Here is a 21,525-nt window from a genome sequence, read left to right on the forward strand (position 1 = left end):
TAATATAATATAATATAATATAATATAATATAATATAATATAATATAATATAATATAATATAATATAACAACAGATTTGGAAGGGACCTTGGAGGCCTTCTAGTCCAACCCCCTGCCCAGGCAGGAAACCCTACACCATCTCAGTCAGATGGTTATCCAACATTTTCTTAAAAATTTCCAGCGTTGGAGCATTCACAACTTCTGCAGGCAAGTCGTTCCACTTATTAATTGTTCTAACTGTCAGGAAATTTCTCCTTAGTTCTAAGTTGCTTCTTTCTTTGATCAGTTTCCACCCATTGCTTCTTGTTCTACCCTCAGGTGCTTTGGAGAACAGCCTGACTCCCTCTTCTTTGTGGCAACCCCTGAGATATTGGAACACTGCTATCATGTCTCCCCTAGTCCTTCTTTTTATTAAACTAGACATACCCAGTTCCTGCAACCGTTCTTCATATGTTTTTCATATAACTTCATATAACTTTTATGAAATTTATATCTATAATAATCTATGTTGTGACCATTAAGTTAAAGTTCCTGAAATATTAATCTATCATATTATATTTCCTATACTGTAACACCACGTTGTGCAACACTGATTTATATATTTTAACCTAATTGCTGTATGTTGAATATTGTAGTCATAAAGGAAGGTACAGGGGATGTACAATGCTTTGTATTTGATTCCAAAACATTCCTTTGGCCTACAGGGAAACACACAACGTATCATGTGGCTGCAATTCATGAAGTCAGCTGCATCTGTTTGTGGGACACACAGTAGCTGCTTTAATGAAATCCTCAGAAACACCTTTGGAGAACTAAATTGAAAGCACTGCATGCTCTAATATGCATTGACTTTTGTTTTGAGGACTAAAAGAAATTTTCATTCCCATGACATCATTTGGATGGTCAAGAAAAATAGAAGGAGAAGGGGAGAGTGAACAGCTTGGTTACCTCATTCTGTTGGGAACAGTAGGCCAAGACAATGACGTGAGAGCTCAAGAATGGAACTTAAGATTTCATTTACGCATGAAGAAAAAACGAGGGGGAGAGCCAGACTTTGCTATAGCTCTACACATATAGCTTTTTTGTAGGATTTCTAAAATGTTACTGGTTTCTGTCCCTGAAGGTAAGAAGTCATCAGGCAAGTGTACTTCACTTGACAGCACATCTATAGGTTGATATGATACAGCTGATGTACAGTGTGGATTTCAGACTGATGGGACTAGTAAATACTTAAAATGTCCCTCCTCTCTTATCCAAAGCCTTGTCTGAAATTTTCGTTATCCTTCTTTGATTTCTGGGTCTCTCTTTGGCCATATGGCATGTACATTGTATATATTAATAAGGACAGTTAAAGGAAATATGAGCAAGAAAGATTGATTTTTTAAAAATAATTTCTCATACAGCCAAACTTATTTCTCAGAATACAAGAACAAGTTTAGGGTTTTTTTCAACCTGATTTCCTCAAATAACCTGGATTACAATCTTCAAAATAACCAGCCAACATAAAGTAAAAGTCTCAGAACTCTAATCCAAACATATCAAGAGTGACCCAAAATGAGGAAAACCAAACAGGAATTCCTGTATCTCTTCTTTTTGTTCCTTTATTTGAATGTGCTTTTGGTAGATTTGATGTGAAATATTCAGAATTATAAAAGAAAATACAGGATGACCAAATAATCAAGGGAGATACTGGGAAGCTCAGCTGTATTCCTGAGTGGTTCAGACGGCCACTAACACCAATAATTATAGGCACATCTGCATGTTCTAACAGTCTTGTGCAGAACAGCTCATTAACCATTTCTTGAGGACCGGAATGTATCATATCATCCTCAATCTATCCAAACCCACTATAAAGGTAACTTATCACCATAAGTAGTGTTTTATACCTTCTGCCAATTTATGTGGTGTAGTGTGACTTGCCTACTGCATAAGAGCCCTATTACTCTTTCAAGTTTTATCTAGAAGACTCTGCTTTTCTTCTTTACTAAGAAAACTAATAGGAGGAGCTTTGGGAAGCAAGAAAGGTCTTTACTGAGGTCCTGAAGACTGGTGGGAATAGCTTGATGGGCAGTAATTTTATTACCGACAACTGAGAATCAAACCAACAATGATCATGTTGTTTATGCAGTAGGAAAAAAAGTGCATCCCAAAGTGTAGTGCAAAAAAGAAAAGAGTAGATTTCCCTTTCAGATGTTTTCTGCTTTTTAACTATTTTTATTATATCTGGGCTAATGTGAATGAAATTATGTACAGCACACTTAGAACTAATGCACATCTCCTTAAATCTGAGTCATTGCTGTATAAATAGAAACCAAATGAATACTACTACACTGTTATCACCTCAATTCTTTAATTGATCCAGGATATTTTGAAAGCAATCATAAATTCATACATCCCTCCTGATCTCAGGATGATGAGAAAATGGAACACCATGACCCAATTGGTGCTTCCTTCATTGAACCAAGAAAAGAAGGGGCGAGATCCAACTATTCAATTGGTGCCTCATCCCTAAATTATAATAACTCCTGCAGTAATAAAATCATTTTTCCTTCCCCCAGGGTTTTCAGTTCATGCTCTGAACTGAAAAAAAAATCTAAACTATTGGTATGAGGATAAAGCTGCATTGTAATCAAGACTTCATTATTCCTGCATATGAATTTTCATTTAAAACTGTCATGATGACACAATACTGTAATTTTTCAGTTTTTCCCAACAGCTGCAATCAAGGTTGTGAGTTGCAGTGTGGAATCTCTGTGTATAAGAGCAATGAGTGTGTGTGTGTGTGGGAGCATTAAGTTTAATGGCTGGGCTATCATGAAACACTGAGAGACAAGAAACTGGGGCAAGCTGTTAATATGACCAGGGAAAATCAAGTTGTTTTGTTCTTTTTTTAAATGCAGTTCTAAAATTGAGCAGAAACTGACCAGAACCATTAAGATCACATTTGCTGATATTGTACAGAGGAAAAGCACCTTTTCCAACTAATATTTTGTTAAAAAGCGATAACCTTTTGTGAGCTGCAGCTCACTTCATCAAACTTGGATCACAAAATTTCATTTCATCAGATTGATCACTAAAATGTGTTACTGGAAAAGTGCTACCAGATTCATCCTGATTATTTAGCAAATAATGTAGTCACTTGTGAAATCTACTAGAGCAGAGGTCTCCAACCTTGGTCCCTTTAAGACATGTGGACTTCAACTCCCAGACTCCCTCTGGGAGTTGAAGTCCACATGTTTTAAAGGGACCAAGGTTGGAAACCCCTGTACTAGAGAACTGCAAATTTAATGACTGCAATCTCTGTGGCAACCTAAGTCAACATGTCCAGGAAGGACAAGGGTTGTAGCAGAGGGGAGATGCTCTTTCTGACCACATTGTTGATGAAGTATGCTAGATTGTGCCCAGAGTATAAATTGTGTTGGGAAAAGACAGAAAACTGGAACAGCTAAAGATTACTAAATTGTCCTAATTGTGAATGGAGAATTAGATGAAGACAACAACCTGATAAAATCAGGGCATGGTTGTAGATGAGGATGAGTCTTTTGGGGGGTGGTCTGGCTGTGCTCAAATGGCTTCCCATGAAGAATGGTGTATCAGATCAACACTAAAGCCACAAATGCAAGGTCCCTTTGAATTTTCTGAGGAATGGGAAGGTGTGTGTATTCTAATCCTCCTTTGACAGACCCATGGACAGATCCTAACCATCATTTTTAATACTTTTAGTAAAACTGGAATACTGACTTGACTGGGAGGCAAGAGCCATAGAAGCTTCTGTAGTTGAAGAAAGGGGTTTCTGGGATTGCATCAGGCCTCCAAAGTTGAATTTTCTCTGTCCTTAGAACATGAGTGCTGAAGCATAATACGGCCACTGGCCCAAATGTTTAGAGATTATAATTCTGAAAAATTCAAAATCCTTTTTGCCATTTTTATTTTGACTCCCAAAAGGAACCATATGGGCTATGAATGCATTTCTCTTTCCCACTGTACTCCTTAGAAAAACCTCAGAGGAGGCACATGAACCATATAAAATGGAGTATTAGAATAAAAAGCATTTCCTGCAATTATGTAAATGTCCACAGACTGAGGGCAATTTCTCTCCCTTGATAGTTTCATTGTATTTCATACAAATTCATCTTCAGTCTTTTTATTAAATCTATTCAAAGGATTGTCCAGATCAAATGATCAAATGGAAAAATTCTCTTCCATTCAGATCTAAACTTGTGATTAAAATGAAAAATGTAATATTTTTGAAATAAAAGTAACAGAAAAAAACATAATACAATCTTCTGTAATATGGAACAACTTTTTTGTGTTCCTATTATTTTGTTGTTACTTTTACTTTTGTTATAGTTTTTACCTGCACCTGTGCTTCTTGTTGGTTGGTTCCATTTTCTTTATTTTCTTGAACATGATAAATGAGTTAGGATTGAAAAAAATTTAAGAAATGAGACAATTGTTTTAATTATACCTCTACAAGTGAAACATAGATTTTAGATTCAAAACAAAACAAAACAAAATAGCATTAAGATTTGTCCAAAGAAATGCAGTATGGGAAGCTTTAACCAAAAACTGTCTACTATTGACCTCACCCCATTCCTAAGAGGTCTGTAAGGGGCGTGCATAAGAACACAAGCGTGCCTACCATTCCTGTCCTATTGTTTCCTTTCGTTATATATAATTAATATAGTTATTACATACTTATGCTTATATATATGCTTATATATTATATAGTTACTTTCATGCTTATGCTTATATATACTGTTGTGACAAAATAAATAAATAAATAAATAAATAAATAAATAAATAAATAAATAAATAAATAAATAAATGTGTGATGCATTCAACCTCCAGGTCTTCCAGATTAAGCCCCCTTTCTCTCAGCCCCGACCTAAGTAAATTCTCTACAAGGTAGAAACAAAGCCATTACAACTATCTGCATTTCATGTTAACCTGCAAGCCACTGAAATTTCAGAGTGCCACTTTTAGTGCATACTTATCTCTTTGTTCTGCTGCTACCAGATGTTGATGAGCTTCCGCATGAATTCTGCTTTTGTAATTTGTTCCTGATGCCAAGAGGTGGCTCTCTAGGCCAAGTGACCTTTCTGGTGAGGCGGGGAATTCAAGCGTATTAAAAGAAGGGAAGCTGGGCAAAGATATTCAGACAGGAGCAGAGTGGCAGTAGGGATGTAATCAGACAAGCATACGAGTCCATGGTTTGAAAAAGAGAGCATTGAAAAGAGGTTGGGCCAAGCACTCCAAGGCAGCTAAAGCTGTGAATGCAACCATCATGGGACTTCTGTGGTTTTGATACAGTTTTATCTATGCTCTGACTGAGAATCCAGGAGAAAGAGAGCAAAAAGCTTCTGTGCCATCTGGATGGACTCATTTCTTTAAGGGCAGCCTGAAACTCCTGATTTCTGCTACTTGGCTGCTTTTGAAGTAGTCCTACGAAAACCTCTTACCCATCTTTGACCCTGAAGAAGAAACTGAAACGCTCTTTCTGATCTAATGATCAGGTGCAATTGATGTGTGTGTACTCACACAGCTAATTTTTTAAAACCTTACTTTTTTACAAGCTTTTTTTTAAAAAAGAAAAAGTTGATATTCTTGGACAAGTCTGTGAAAAAATAAATTGAAGATACATTGGATAACTTCTGCTTGCAGTTAGTATTCCTTTGTGGAATTTTCACAGATATACAGACTACTGCATACTTTTTTGAAAGACCACAGATTAACTTTGTCTTTGTGTTCTTGAGAAGTTCCCGGCCATATCTAATTCTAGTTCTCTATATAAATCAAGGAATCAATTATGTGCCAGAATATGGCAAGGCCTTTCCTTTCTGGTTGCCCACTTCAATTATTGGCTATGAGTCTACTAGCAATGTTTTTTTGTGCCAGCACTGTGGAAAATGAGAAACAGGAAAACAGAAGGAACCAGGAAAAGGCATCCCGATGGAATGAAACGAGCAGTCTTCCCTTGCCATCATCCCAGGATTCAGTAAGAACATTTCATATGCTACTTCCTTCTTACTAACTGAAGGTTTCTTCCACCTCACCTCTTAGTAAAAATTGAAAATTCTTCCTTGATGAAGAATTCCCTACAATGGATATGACATAGAAATAATATTAGGATAGTACATTAGAGAAAACAAAACAGTTCTCAATTATCAAAATGGATTTTGCTTCTAGATGTTGGGAGGCGAACAAGTTGCATATAAATGTATGCCTTTTAATCTAGTTTATCATAGTCAAAATTGATTCTTATAGGAATTTATACATATTTATTTGGAGATAAATTATATTGAGTATGATGGGATCTTTTTATTAACTCTTCAGAGTTGCACTGAAAATCGTTGGGAAAAAAGCACTTCAGTTTTGTGCCTGGCTGGTCTTGCCTAGACATTATTAGTTGTAACTAGAAGTTACAGAGGAACAGCTCTTGCTGTTACCAAGAAAGCTATGTGGCAGTAACCTGAAATCACCAGACTTCCAACTCAACTCAAATCTAGAAGATACTTGATGTAATTTTTTCTGGCTGTGAGAAAATTGGAGTTATTCTGAAATATGATTCTTTCCTGATTACAACACTTAGACTTTATGGATGAGGAAATGTGAACATCTTTGAGGAAAAAAGAAATAAAGAGGGAGAGTTTTATATCAATAGTAAGTCATTCTGAGAATTATAAAAGATAAAACGGTTTAAAGAACCTCACTGAATCTATATTTATCTGTGCATTCATTAGGAATAGTTTAGACAACATATTAACAAGAAAATAGGAAAAAACAGTTAAAATGTAGGTGGAAAGTATCCTCAAAGATGACAGTGGTATGTATGTTCTGAGAGACAAAACAGTGCAAAATCCAATCTGATCAATCATCCTTATGACAGGAACTTGCAAATTCTTTTTTGAATAATGGGAAGCAGCAATATAAACAGATAGTTCTTATCAGTCTTCCCCAATTTAGTAATAGGTTTGCTAAATTGCAGTTTCCACAATTTTCAGCCAGCATGTCCAACTGGTTAGAAATGTTGAAGAATTATATTCCAACAAACATGAGTAGTAATAGTTTAGGAAACTAGCCGAGATGGCAAATAATTTTCTGACTCATATCTGGAACAGCAGGTTGTAAAGCTATTGATAATTCTTAGTGCTTTTTGAGATATTATTGTTTTCCCAGGTTGTCTACATTTTGTGATCAATCTGTATAGTTGCTTCAATTTTTTCTTATTTTTTTTCTTCTTATGCAAAGGAAAATACTTCACAAAAGATTCATAGCTCTGATTCCCGGAATGCTTGGATGCTCCTCATGAACAATGAAGTGAGGAACAAAAAAATGAATAAAAACAAGTCCAGAAAGATTAAGGTAAGCAATTTTAACCATGCTGCCTATGTTTTGATATTCTCTATGTTTGAAATGGGACACAATGGGATTCAGAGGGAGTCCGCGGACTTTATGGGCATTACGGAGACCTGGCTGGGCACAGAAGGGGGTGTACCCCTGGTTGAACTGTGCCCTCCGGGTTTCTGTGCATTCCATCAGCCGAGGGCCCAGGGTAGGGGTGGAGGGGTGGCGGTTGTGATTAGGGAAAGTCTGGAGCCGAGGGAGTCCACTGTTCCTCAGATAGCTGGCTGTGAATCCCTCCTTGTGAAGGTGGGGCCATCGTAATCAGATGGGGTTGTTGATCATGTACCTGGCTCCTTGCTGCATGGCTACAGCCCTACCTGAACTACTGGAGGTGCTTGCTGGCGTGGCGGTTGAGATTCCCAGACTTTTGGTCTTGGGAGATTTCAACTTGCCATCGGCCGGCTTGTCATCAACAGTGGTTCAGGAGTTCCAGGCCTCCATGACGGCCTTGGACCTGATTCAAGTAACTGATGGCCCTACACACATTGGGGGAGGCGTGCTAGACTTGATTTTTATCTCTGGTCAGTGGGTAAATGATCTGGATTTAGGAGACATAGTGAAAGAACCGTTGTCATGGTCAGATCATTTTCTCCTTCGCCTAGACTTTTGAACCGCTGCTCACCACCGCAGGGAGATGGAGCCGATGCGTTGGTTCCGTCCCAGGCGCCTGATGGACCCGGAGAGGTTCCTGACGGAGCTTGGGCCGTTTCCTGAGGATTTTACCCACGGCACGACTGAAGAACTAGTTGCGGCTTGGGAACGGGCCGCGGCTGGGGCTTTGGACCATGTCGTGCCTTTGCGGCCTCTGACCCGGCGTAGATCTCAATTGGCTCCCTGGTTCTCCGGGGAGCTGAGAGAGATGAAACGCCGGAGAAGACGCCTAGAGAGTGTTTGGAGGTCCAGTCGTTCCGAGGCTGATCGGACACTAGTGAGGTCCTTTACTAGGACCTACCTAGTGGCAATGAGGGAGGCGAAACGTTATCTGCATCGGCAGATAACCGCCCGGCCGCCCTGTTTCGAGTGACCCGTTCCCTCCTTCAACAGGAGGGACGGGATGACCCCCTGCAGGGACGAGCCGAGGAGTTTAACGGTTATCTATACGATAAAATTGTTCAGCTTCGTGATGGCTTGGATCATGATTGCGATGATTCAGCCGAGGTGGCAGAGACTCATCTTGTTGAGGTTATTTGGGATGAGTTTGATTCTGTGGCTCTCGAGGACATGGACAGGTTGCTGGGGAGGTTGCATGCAACTACATGTTTACTGGACCCGTGCCCTTCCTGGTTAGTACTGGCTGCTCAGGAAGTGACACGAGGCTGGCTCCATGGGATTATAAATGCTTCTTTGGCTGAAGGGGCTTTCCCCACCGCCTTGAAGGAGGCGGTGGTGAGACCCCTCCTGAAGAAGCCTTCCCTGGACCCAGCTATTTTGGGTAATTATCGTCCAGTCTCCAACCTTCGCTTTTTAGCGAAGGTTGTAGAGAGTGTGGTTGCATGGCAGCTTCCCCGGCACCTGGAGGAAGCTGTCTATCTAGACCCGTTCCAGTCCGGCTTCCGACCCGGTTACAGCACGGAGACGGCTTTGGTCGCGTTGGTGGATGACCTCTGGAGGGCCAGGGACAGGGGTTGCTCCTCTGCCTTGGTCCTATTAGATCTCTCAGCGGCTTTTGATACCATCGACCATGGTATCTTGCTGCGCCGGTTGGAGGGGTTGGGAGTGGGAGGCACCATTTATCGGTGGTTCTCCTCCTATCTCTCTGACCGGTCGCAGACGGTGTTGACAGGGGGGCAGAGGTCGTCCTCGAGGTGCCTCACTTGTGGGGTACCTCAGGGGTCGATTCTCTCGCCTACCCTGTTCAACATCTACATGAAGCCGCTGGGTGAGGTCATCAGTGGTTTCGGGGTGAGTTATCATCTTTACGCTGATGATACTCAGCTGTACTTTTCCACCCCGGACCACCCCAACGAAGCGGTCGAAGTGCTGTCCTGGTGCCTGGAAGCCGTACGGGTCTGGATGGGGAGAAACAGACTCAAGCTCAATCCCTCCAAGACGGAGTGGCTGTGGATGCCAGCACCCCGGTACAGTCAGCTGCATCCGCAGCTGACTGTTGGGGGCGAGTTAGTGGCCCCAAAGGAGGTGGTTCGCAACTTGGGTGTCCTCCTGGATAGTCGGCTGTCCTTTGATGAACATCTGGCGGCCGTCACCAGGAGGGCCTTTTACCAAGTGCGCTTGGTTCGCCAGTTGCGTCCCTTCCTTGACCGGGATGCCTTATGCACATTCACCACGCCTGGTTACGCCTCGGCTGGATTATTGCAATGCTCTACATGGGGCTGCCTTGAGGTGCACCCGAGGCTGCAGTTAGTCCAGAATGCAGCTGCGCTGAGTGGTAACGGAGCCGCTCGTGGCTCCCATGTAACACCACTGCTCCGTAGTCTGCACTGGCTTCCTGTAGTCTTCGGTGCGCTTCAAGATCCTGGTTACCACCTTTAAAGCGCTCCATGGCTTAGGACCCGGTACTTACGAGACCGCCTGCTGTTACCTTATGCCTCCCATCGACCAGACGCTCACAGAGAGGGCCTTCTCAGGGTGCCGTCCGCCAAACAATGTCGGCTGGCGGCCCCCAGGAGTAGGGCCTTCTCTGTGGGAGCACCAACACTCTGGAACGAACTCCCCCCTGGCTTACGTCAACTGTCTGATCTTCGGACCTTTCGTCGTGAGCTTAAAACATATTTATTCATTCAAGCAGGACTGGCATAAATAGTTGATTTTAAATTGGGGTTTTAATAATATTTTAAATTTTTAAATGTTTTAATTATCGGCCGTATAATAATAGTTCATTTTAAATTCTTTTAATTGTATATATTCTGTGTTTTTATTCTGGCTGTACACCGCCCTGAGTCCTTCGGGAGAAGGGCGGTATAGAAATTTAATAAAATAAATAAAATAAATAAATAAACACGGTGGCTCAGTGGCTAAGACACTGAGCTTGTCAATCGAAAGGTCGATAGTTCCATGGTTCGAATCCCTAGTGCCACATAATGAGGTGAGCTCCTGTTACTTGTCCCAGCTTCTGCCAACCTAGCAATTTGAAAGCACGTAAAAAATGCAAGTAGAAAAATAGGGACCACTTTTAGTGGGAAGGTAACAGCATTCCGTGTGCTTTTGGCATTTAGTCATGCTGGCCACAAGACGATGGAGACGTCTTCGGACAGCGCTGGCTCTTCAGCTTTGAAACGGAGATGAGCACTGCCACCTAGAGTTGGGAATGACTAGCACATATGTACCTTTACCTTTATGTTGAAGATTTTGAAGTTCTGTTCCCACAACCTCAGTCTCCTAAATAGTTCTGGTAACGTACAGTCAAAAGTCATCATTTTAAAAATATAGAGTTCTGGTCATTTTTCCTAGAATTGCATGAGTGTATGAACCACAAAATTAGTAGAAAGTTACATTGATCTCTTCTCCATTAGCCAGACAAACAGAAATAGGTGTGGCTTGGTTATTGCAGCTAATCATTGTTTAGAGCATGTGCTTGGTGCTGGCCAAGTTTGGTAATGAATTCTAGTTCAATTTGTTCACCTATTCATCTTTTTTCTAGGGTAGTTGACTATGATAAATGAGACAATTGACAGCTTTTAGATATTTCCACAACAAATCCAAGGAAAGTTAGTTAACTGTGTGCCTGACTGTATTGCTCTGTTCCCAGCACAGCAGGTTTGACTACAAGAATATGGATACTTAAGGATTTATTCTAAAGCAGTATAAAGAAATAACATAATCACATATCATGAGACAGCAATCAAGGAATACTGAAACATAACCCTAGACAAAGAAAGATCTTGGGCCTCTTCTGCCAGTCAGGAAATCCCAGAGAGAATAGAATAGAATAGAATAGAATAGAATAGAATAGAATAGAATAGAATAGAATAGAATAGAATAGAATAGAATTTTTTATTGGTCAAGTGTGATTGGACACACAAGAAATTTGTCTTGGTGCATATGCTCTCAGTGTACATAAGAGAAAAGATACCTGCATCAAGGTACAACACTTACAACACTTAATGATAGTCATAGGCTACAAATTTAACACTATGATACAACACTTAATGATAGTCATAGGCTACAAATAGGCAATCAGGAAACAATATCAATATAAATCGTAAGGGTACAAGTAACAAAGTTACAGTCATAAAATCATAAGTGGAAGGAGATGGGTGATGGGAATGATGAGATTAATAGTAGTGCAGATTTAGTAAGAAGTTCTAGAACCTAGAAATTTGAAGGTTTCTACTGTTGATACTGTGTTGTCTACTATTGCGAGAGGTGGAAGGGTTTCTCCTAAAGTCTACCACTATTTCTATGGTTTTGAGTGAGTTCAGTTCCAGATTGTTCTGGTCGCACCCCGAGACTAGTCGTTCAACCTCCCCGTCTGTATGCGGATTCATTATTGTCTCGAATGAGACCGATCACTGTTGTGTCATCTGTGAACTTCAGTAGTTTAACAGATGGATTGTTAGAGATGCAGTCATTGGTATACAGAGAGAAGAGAAGTGGGAAGAGCACACAGCCTTAGGGCGCCCCTGTGCTAATTGTACAGGTATCTGATGTGATTCTGCTTAGCTTCACCTGCACCTGCTGCTTCCTGTTTGTTAGGAAGCTAATAATCCACTTACAAGTCTGTTCAGGTACCTGTAGCTGGTTTAGCTTAGTTAGAAGAGTGTCTGGAATGGTGGTACTGAATGCTGAACTAAAGTCTACAAAGAGGACAGTTGCATAGGTCTTTGGAGATTCAAGATGTTGTAGGATGTAGTGCAGAGCCATATTAACAGCATCATCTGTTGAGCTATTTGCTCGGTATGCAAATTGCAAGAGGTCTAACAGCAGATCTGTGATGGTTTTCAAGTGGGACAGCACTAGCCTTTCAAAGGTTTTCATGACTACAGATGTTAGAGTAACTGGTCTGTAGTCATTTAGTTCCTTGATGGTGGGCTTCTTCGGCACTGGGATGATAGTAGAGCATTTGAAGCAAGAAGGAACATAGTACATCTCTAGTGATTTATTGAAGATACAGGTGAAGATGTGGGCCAATTGGTCAGCACAGACTTTTAAGCAAGAAGGAGTTATCTTGTCTGGGCCTGGAGCTTTTCCTGGCTTTTGTCTGTGAAATAGGTCTTGTACGTCCTTATCTGTGATCACTATGGGTTGTGAACCCAATGGGATAGGATCGGTTGTAGGAGGTTTGGCTGTTGTTGGTGTGTCTGAGATGGGGGTTATGGTGATAGGTGACTGTAGTTTCCTTTCAAACCTGCAGTAAAACACGTTTAGGTCATCTGCAAGTTGTTGATTTCCTTCAACCTGGGAAGGAGGTTTGCTATAACCGGTGATATTTTTAAGAGTTTTCCACATGTTTGCTGGTTCATTTGTTGAGAACTGATTCTTTAGCTTTTCAAAGTAGATTCTTTTTGCTGCTCTGATCTCCCTTGTTAGTACATTTCTGGCCTGATTGTACAGCATTTTATCACCTTTTTAATGATGACAGCAGACCTAATAAGCTCTGTATCAAAGTTCCATTCCATGTGGGCTGTGACTACCTTATATATACTCTGGACCAGGGGTCTCCAACTTTGGCAACTTTAAGACTTGTGGACTTCAACTCCCAGAGTTCCTCAGCCAGCTTTGCTCTGGGAGTTGGTCCACAAGTCTTAAAGTCTCCAAGGTTGGAGACCCCTGCTCTGGACCATAGTTAAGCGTATCTGCTTTTTTTATGGTCTCCTCTCACTGGATTTTACCAGAACAGCTTGTGAAATATTTAGGATTTACACTAGTTAATTTCTACCTGGGAGAGAAGTTCAAGAAGAATAAACTCTATTCAAGAAGACTAGCGATTCAAGAAGAATAAAAAATAGTTACAGGTGATATTGTGTTCGATTTGTAACACCGTTCCTGTGTCAGAGGGATTACAAAATGTTTCAAAACTGATTAACAGAGGGACAAACAAAATTAATAAAATGGGTGCCATAGATATGGACAATAAGGAGATAAAAGATTTTATGTTTGGACCTGAAGGAGTAGAACCTAATTATTGTGGTGAATTTGGGTTCTAGTTTGGCATTCCAGGCCTGTTAGAGGCTGCAGAGTCAGCACAACCTCGTCCAGATACTATTACTCAGGAGAAATTGCTGAGGGAATTCCAACTGCTGCTCAAAGGTAAGGAACAAAAATTACTGTACTCCAAACAAATATATTATGGTACAATTAAATTAAAATAAAATGAATGTGAATAAGTTGATTTTATGTATTGATTGTCTCAATTGACATTCTGGGGGTAAACCTTTTAAAATTCCTTTTACAAGGACAAATGATATAATGTAATGAGTAGAGTATATGGCAGATGGAGTAAGGAAGTTGGATATCATTCAGGCTTTTGGAGGCCCATTCACAATTAATAAAGAATAATATGGTTGGTCGATTACAAGGGGATTGTGCTATGAATTCGTAGGAATTTTAGTACACACACAAAAAGACATCGGTGCCTTTATTCTGAAATTGTGAGCTTTGATCTGGACAAGTTTCTGGGTAGATTGCACAAAGAGAGCCTTTAAGATGTAGATTTGAGTGACCCTCCTATATGGCATGCTTAAAGTCTGTGACTCATGCTGTTTATATAAATTAGTATCAAACATAGAAATAAAATTGGCATTGGTTTATTCTCTTTTATTGCCAATCAAAATGGAGTTAGTAAAGTAGAATTAATTTATAAATGGTTTCAAAAGAGTACATTTTATTTCTGCTTCAAAACATTGCATTATTAGTGATATTTAGCATTTGCTAACTTTCTAGCTGGTCTTTAAAATGTACTGTTCAGATTTTTCTTTTCTCCACCACTGCCAAGCAGAATTTTTAAAAAGGTGAAACACTCTGGGGAATCTTAGAACATGGGATTCTGAATAAGTTTACAATGTGTAAATCCGCTCCCTTGAAACTGGCTGGTGACCAATACTGGCTATTGGGGTGGGGTGTAGTGTCCCTCCCTTAGGAGATAGCCCTCCAGTCTTTCCCCCTCAGACTCTGCTTATTTGCCTACAGAGAATTCTGTGACTTTCCTCCAATAATTTTTAATAGGCCGTGGTTACTATTCTGGGAGTGATGTTTTATTTTTAATCTGATCTCACTAGATGGTGTGAAACTGCAACTTTCTAGTTAGGAAATCTGGCTATTGTTGTTCCAGCATGTCTAAAAGTAACCAGATTGATGAAAACTATAATAGCATAATTAATGAAGTAGCTGTATCTCTGAAGAATATTGTAGCCCAAGATATCAGAGATCCAAAACCCTATTTAGGCAATACCTTCCTATGTAGAATTCAACAGGGAGCAGGGAGCAGCCGTTCCTCCTTCCAAACTGTAATGGAGACATCACTAAAGAGCCAATTTCCCTGAATACGGTGCAATTGTCTGTATTTTGGATAAGCGGTATCTTTGCATGAATACACACATACACACATACACAGTACATACATACATACATACATACATACATAATCCCCATCTATCCATCCATACTGCATAAGCTGGAACCCAGAGACCACAGGGTTTGAATTGGATTGCATGGAAATGCATTATTCAGACGCTTTGTTGCAGATGGTCACACTGTAGATATTGGCTTTTCAGTGAGGTAACCAGCTGAAGCTGGAGAAGGGAATGGCTATATCTCTCTCCTTGTGTGATGTATGGAAAGCTATTGCGTGAAGAGGGTTTCCATCAGCTTGTGCCTCACAAACAAATAAATTGTACTCTGGCAATAAAAAAAAATGAAAATCAAGTCAACCATATTTTGAGAATAAGATGTAATAAGGCAAATCTGTTATAAATCTTTGTATTTTTGACCACTCAGGAATAATTAGGAAGCAAGAAAGGATCAATATGAAAACCACCAGCAAAATGTGCCAGCATGGAGAAGATGGAGATGGGAAAAAAGAGAATTTATTTGCCCAAAATAGGATCCCATTGATAAAAAGCAGGGAACAAGGACGAATAGAAGCAGCATTCCACTGCCAGACCCGGAAGAACATTTCAGTGGATCGACGGTCCCTTCAAGAACTTCAACTTTATTATATAGTGAGTAGCAAAAGGAAAGAAGTTGAATAGTACTGCTTCTAATGCATCATTCAATTGAGGCCTTACTTGTTGCCTGTAATGAGAGGATGGTAAGTCTTAGATCAGATTGCATTTGTGTGGACTCTCTCAGCATGTAGATTCTGGAGAGCCTGGCTTAGTTCCCTGGAAAGTGTTCAAGTTTGCTACTCTGAAGTAGACACAATGATTGGGACTCTAAGTGAACCCACCTGTGTATTAGATCCATGACCCTCGTGGCTAGTTAAAGCCTCATAGGAGATGATGGGTCATTGAATCCCAGCAATGGTAACATTGCCAGAGGAGGTGGTTTTGCCAATTCTTTGCGGCAGTGGATCATCCACTCCTCAAGAATCAACTGCTGTATCCCATTTTTGTCGTGCCTCCAATTGTTGAGAAAGTGGTCAGCTTCAGAGGGTCTTGGAGTAAATTGTCTGGATCCTTTTCAATTGGTTTCAGAACAGGGTATAGTAATGAGAAGGCATTAATTGCATTTGTGGATGATATCTAGTAGGGTTAGGGTGGGGATGGGGCATCTCCCTGTTCTTCCTTGATCTCTTAGAAGTTTTTTATTCAATTGATCATGGTGTCCTTATGGACTAGCCCTAAAAATTGGGTGTGTGTGTGTATCAAAGTTGTAGTGGTTCTAATTTCTCCAGAGCAGATCCAGTTAATATTGTTGGGACAGAAAACCCTACTTTGTAGGGTTACTCAAGGCTTTTCACTCTACACTCCTTTTAAATATCTATATAAAGCTGGAGAATGGGTCAGCCAAATGTATGCAGTTAAGGACCATCAGTACAAAAAAGGTATCTTTATTCTTTCATACCTCCTGATTCAAGAGCAGGTTGCAGTATAGTGAGGAGAGACTTTGTACAAATCCATCTTGTATTTGTATCCATTCCTGGTTTCAGAAGCCCTGTTCACAGTCACTCAACCTTTGTTCATCTCCTGGTTGCTCCATCCCATCAAGGTATGCCTATGTAGCACTGTTGCTCTGTGACCTGCACTGGGTCCCGGGGAACTTCCAGATGCAATTCAAATACATCTACAAAGCTTTTCATAACATAAGCCTCGGTTACTTGTGAGACCATTTATTTTCAATTATCTCTATGTCTCTAATATTTAGCAGCAGGCTCCAGGCTACTTCCTTAAAATATTGTTCTCCCATTGCAGCCTTCTCTGTCATGGCATCTGATTTTTGATAGTCTTTGACTTACAACAGTTTGTTTAGTGGCTGTTACAACGGCATTGAAAAAAGTGACTTATGACCATTTTTCACAGCATCCCCCTGGGTCATGTGATCAAAATTCAGATGCTTGGCAAGTGGTTTATATTTATGATGGTTGCAGTATTCGGGGGTCATGTGATCCTTTGTGACCTGATGAGCAAAGTCAATGCAGAAGTCAGATTCACTTAATAACCTCTTGTTACTAATTTAACAACTGCAGTGATTCACTTAACAACTGTGGCAAGAAAGGTCATGTAATAGGGCAAAATTCACTTAACAAATGACTCACTTACCAACCGAAATTTTGGGCTCAATTGTGGTCATAAGTCAAGACTATCTGTACATACCTCTGACACATAGATGGTCCCAAGCCTGTTTCATACAACCCTGACATTTTGGGCCAGGTTGCTGGATTAACCTGCCCATGATGTCTATAATATTAAATGATGGTGGGTTGGCCTTAGTTTATTTATTTATTCTCAAATATACATAGCTGCCATGTCATCAATATGCTTGTTGGAAAATTACTGTGAGTAACACCACTTAGCACACTTCCCAGTTAATCCCTATCAGATTAAAGCAAGCACATACAGAGTTCAGCTAGCAAAAAATATGATTTGATGGTTAGATACTTTTTAACCTAAGTGTTTCTAAATCAAGGCAGGCAATCCATGGGCTGCATGCCCCCCCTCCTTGTTGGCCCATTAGCACCATAAGATTGCACCTATAAATTTAGCAGCAAGATTTGGTTTCATGTTAAATGAATTAAGTCTCTCCACTAAAAAGAGCTTACAAGTAAAGATTACCTTGCTAAAGCTGAAACTAAAAAAAAATCCCTGATTGGAAAGCCTCCCTCCCCCAAAGCCTTAAATGTCCACTTTGCTGATAGAGAGATTTTTTATTACTAAACTTGTCATTTGACTTGCTTTTGTACTTTATTTGCATTTATGTTAATCATTACTGATTTAAAGTCCCATTAATTCCTGAGAATGTGCTCAAAATAAATCTGGGTTCAACCTGCTATTCCCAACCATAGTTATACTAATAAATATGTGTTCACAAATAAGTAATACTTGGTTTCTGTTCTCTGCAACACTCTTTATTATTTAAATATCCCCGTATGGAACAAAGAAACAGAAAAGAGGTTTTTTTTCTTATAACTCTAATAGCCTTTGTAATAATGTTTATCCTTATCTAATTACATTATAATATCTTCTCTGTCCTGGACACATAGAATAGAATTTTCATTAACTAGCCTCAATTTGTTGTCACTGATTTTAGAGGGAAGATCAGATAATGTGGCACAACCAGATGGGACAATTAAGACCAGTGTTTTTCAGACTTTGCAACTTTGAGGTGAGTGACTTCAAGTCCCAGAATTTGCCAGCCAGCATGCCGGTAGGGAATTCTGGGAGTTGAAGCCACACATTTTAAAGTTGTCAATTTTGAAAAACATGAATTAAAACTATTACTGGCATGCAACTACATTTTCTACCAAGTATGACCCTATTAACCTCCTGTTTGGGGCTGGTTTAATGAGGAGAATGCTTAATGTTAAATTTTGTTTGATTTTGATTCCCATCAGATGGCTATGGACTCAACATTGGCCATCCCAGCTGCCTGATTTATTTCTGTCTGAATGATCTTTGAGCTTTCCATCCCACTTACTCTGTGTTTTTAGTTAACTATTTTGGAATATGTTTAATATTTTTATCTTAGCAAATATATTTAACTAAATGAACCTTTCTTGTTTGCTTGGTACTAGCCTAAGAAAGAGGAGCTATTCCATCGTGGCCTAGGTCTTAACCTCCACAATGGTCAATATATGGCCCCTGTCAGTGGATACTACATTTTCAGTGCCAGACTGTATGTTGGTAAGTGCTTAACTTGAAATAAATAATACACTATTGGCTTATTCATTGTACAAATTCTAAATTAAGAATTGGTAAGATATTTCTATTTTATCAAAGAACTTTTCTATAAAAGTAAACAAACTGTAATTCTGCCCACCGAAGGATTAAATCTGACCTCACATGAATTTTTTAAAAATGGTAATACTAAATCCCAAGGAGATATAGTGTCAGGGAGAAATTTGGCAGTAATGAATGACATAAAGATTACTAGCAAAGTCATAGAAATATACGTCTTTGCTAAATCAGGGATGGAATGGATTGATTGGGTTGTTTAGATATTTTAGATCTCTTCATGTTCTTTCAGGCAACAAAAGCAGGCAGAAACTATAAAAGTCTAGTTTGTAGGTCATGCTATGTGACTCGTCTCTGAAATAGTGATAGCACTGGACTAATAAGCATATTAAAGCAGTGCCCTTAGTAATGTCCAGGTTCTGGGGTCGTTTTCTAATTGCTGGCACTCTTTGCAGCCCAGCCTGATTCTTTCTTATCTCTTGCAGTTCCTCAAATCCATCCCACAAGGTACCAGTCACGGGCCAGAGATCGCTTGCGCTTGCTGATCTGTGTTGAGTCACTCTGCCGCCAGAAAAGGTGATTGATTGGGATAGAAATATTTGTTTGGAAAGCATCTGTTTTTCAATATTGCTGCATCCTGGCCTGCCTATGTATCCCAATATAGGTAATCATTAATTACCTATGTAGTTTATTCACCTAATCTCTTATCTGCAGCTAACCAGGTTAATGTGAAAAGCAAGATTGGATGCAATTTTAGAGCAAACTAGTCAATTAAAAAGGGGTCACTTTGTGTTCTGGCATCCATTACTAAAGATTCTGTTATCTTACTTTCAGTTCTCTGGAAACAGTCAGCCGTTTGGACAAAGCCAGTGAATATTTCACTATTTCAGTCAGTGGAATTCTTTTTCTGCAGGTGAGTCTTTAGAAAGCAAGCACTCATACTAAAAACCTGTATGATTTCAGAAATATCCAACTTTAAGTTGATTTTATTTTAAAGAATACATTTCATGACATGAGGACAGTAGAAGCCAAACTTTTAACAAAAAATTACCTATTTTTTTCCGCTTCAGAATGTGCTAGGTACTAGATAAAGCCAACTAAACCCAATGTTTGTGTTCAATTCAATGTCTGAAGTTATTACACATCACACCCACCATTATGTGGCTTGCTTATATTTGGCTTAGTACCCTGTTTCCCCCAAAATAAGACATCCCCTGATAATAAGCCCAATTGGGCTTTTGAGTGCATGGCAATAAGGCCAAGCGCATATTTCAGGGTTCAAAAAAATATGACAGGGTCTTATTTTCAGGAAAACATGGTATATTATGTGAAGCTAGTCAATTTAGTTCTTTAACATACCATAATTAAAATACCATATGGTTTAGTATAGGGTGAACCTAGTTACTAACTCTGACCTTCTCTATTATAGGCTGGCCAGTATGCTTCAGTTTTCATAGATAATGCAACAGGATCCTCCTTCATTGTACGAAGTGGGTCAGACTTCAAGGGTGTCCTCTTAGGTATCTAAGTGACCCTGAACTGCCCATTTTAAGCTGAAATCCTGCCTTTAATCAGCTCTAAGCTAAGCTTCTGTCTTTGGTCAAGTGGAATTGGAATCACTAGAAGGAAGCACAGATCCTTGATTAAACATCCAAAGGTGAAAAATGTGATTATAGAAAGAGTTCAGCATGTGGCAGAACATCCAAAGAAAGCAAGACTACAAGTGACATTTGACTGAAGACAATTTATATTTTCCTCTAGCACTAAGTTTGAAATTTGACCGTTCTGCTTCCTAGTTTACTTTTGGACGTGGCTCTCAACTCTACTTTAATCCCAAGGATATAGTACTTGCTGTTCCCTCCACAATAGAATGTCTTTGTAAAACATTGGCATTTCCTGAAGATACTGTCTTATCAGCTCAAAGTCTTTCATTAAGAGTATCAAACACTTCTACCACTCTGCACAAATGCACTTACAGAAATCCTCCAGTGTTTTAACTTTTGTTCATTTGTATTTTATCTTTCTTCTAAGAGCTCATGATGGTAAACTGTCTGCTCTAATAATTATCCCCACCAATATCTTTTCCTGGACTGAAGTCACCGCATGAATTTTCATAGTATACAATGAACTTTAGTTCAAATCTCCCTGGTTCCATATCTAAACCCCTGTCCTACATTAACCAATGTGAAATGTCCTTTTGTTAGGTACTTGATGACTCTTAACTGATGACACAGATAATTACAGTAGTACTGGGTTGCTTCTAAATGCTGCTAACCATATAAGCTGTTGCCTTACACCTGTCAGATTACATTGTTTCAGTGCACTAAATCCAATGAATGGAGGAAGGGCAAGTGCATTTTAAACTTAATTCCTAATTGTATCAGAGCAAGTTTATGAAGTTATGTGCTCAGGCATCCACCGATTACAGTAAGGGAACTTTTCTTTCAGAGTAATGTCTTTATTTTCCCTGTAGCTATCAGAACTGTAGCGTGATAGCCAACAAAACCAACACAGTACCACCCTCTAGTCCTACAGCACCACTGGCACGTAGGCAAATTTTTAAGCCATTTCTTTAATTTATGTATCAGAGAAATGCAGAGGACACGCCCTTATCTATTTCAGCCTGAAAGCCACTTAACTGCTGCTCCTTCTCATAATCGCTTTCTATAAGCAAATACGTAATATATTTTAGCAAAACAGGTTGGGAATTATAGCAGCAGGCAGAGACCAGCTCAGTTTGAACACGAGTTTATAGGTCCACAGTAATCACACATTGGCAAGTTCTAGTTTAAGTCTACTCAAATATTCAGAAAACTCAGAAATAATGGCA

At 39.6% G+C, this 21,525-nt stretch overlaps 1 protein-coding gene across 1 annotated transcript; it reads left to right on the top strand.

The window, feature by feature from the left end:
* The first annotated feature begins 3,277 nt into the window (after positions 1–3,277).
* On the top strand, positions 3,278–21,481 carry ERFE (erythroferrone). Its single transcript, XM_058187551.1, has 8 exons — positions 3,278–5,998; positions 7,252–7,365; positions 13,512–13,614; positions 15,301–15,524; positions 18,536–18,644; positions 19,181–19,271; positions 19,530–19,608; positions 20,125–21,481. Exons 1-8 carry the CDS (start codon positions 5,810–5,812, stop codon positions 20,221–20,223), a joined length of 1,008 nt encoding a protein of 335 aa, XP_058043534.1. The 5' UTR covers positions 3,278–5,809; the 3' UTR covers positions 20,224–21,481.
* Positions 21,482–21,525: the final 44 nt, after the last annotated feature.

The sequence above is a fragment of the Ahaetulla prasina genome, chromosome 6 (assembly GCF_028640845.1).
Source record: "Ahaetulla prasina isolate Xishuangbanna chromosome 6, ASM2864084v1, whole genome shotgun sequence".
Lineage (NCBI taxonomy): Eukaryota > Metazoa > Chordata > Lepidosauria > Squamata > Colubridae > Ahaetulla > Ahaetulla prasina.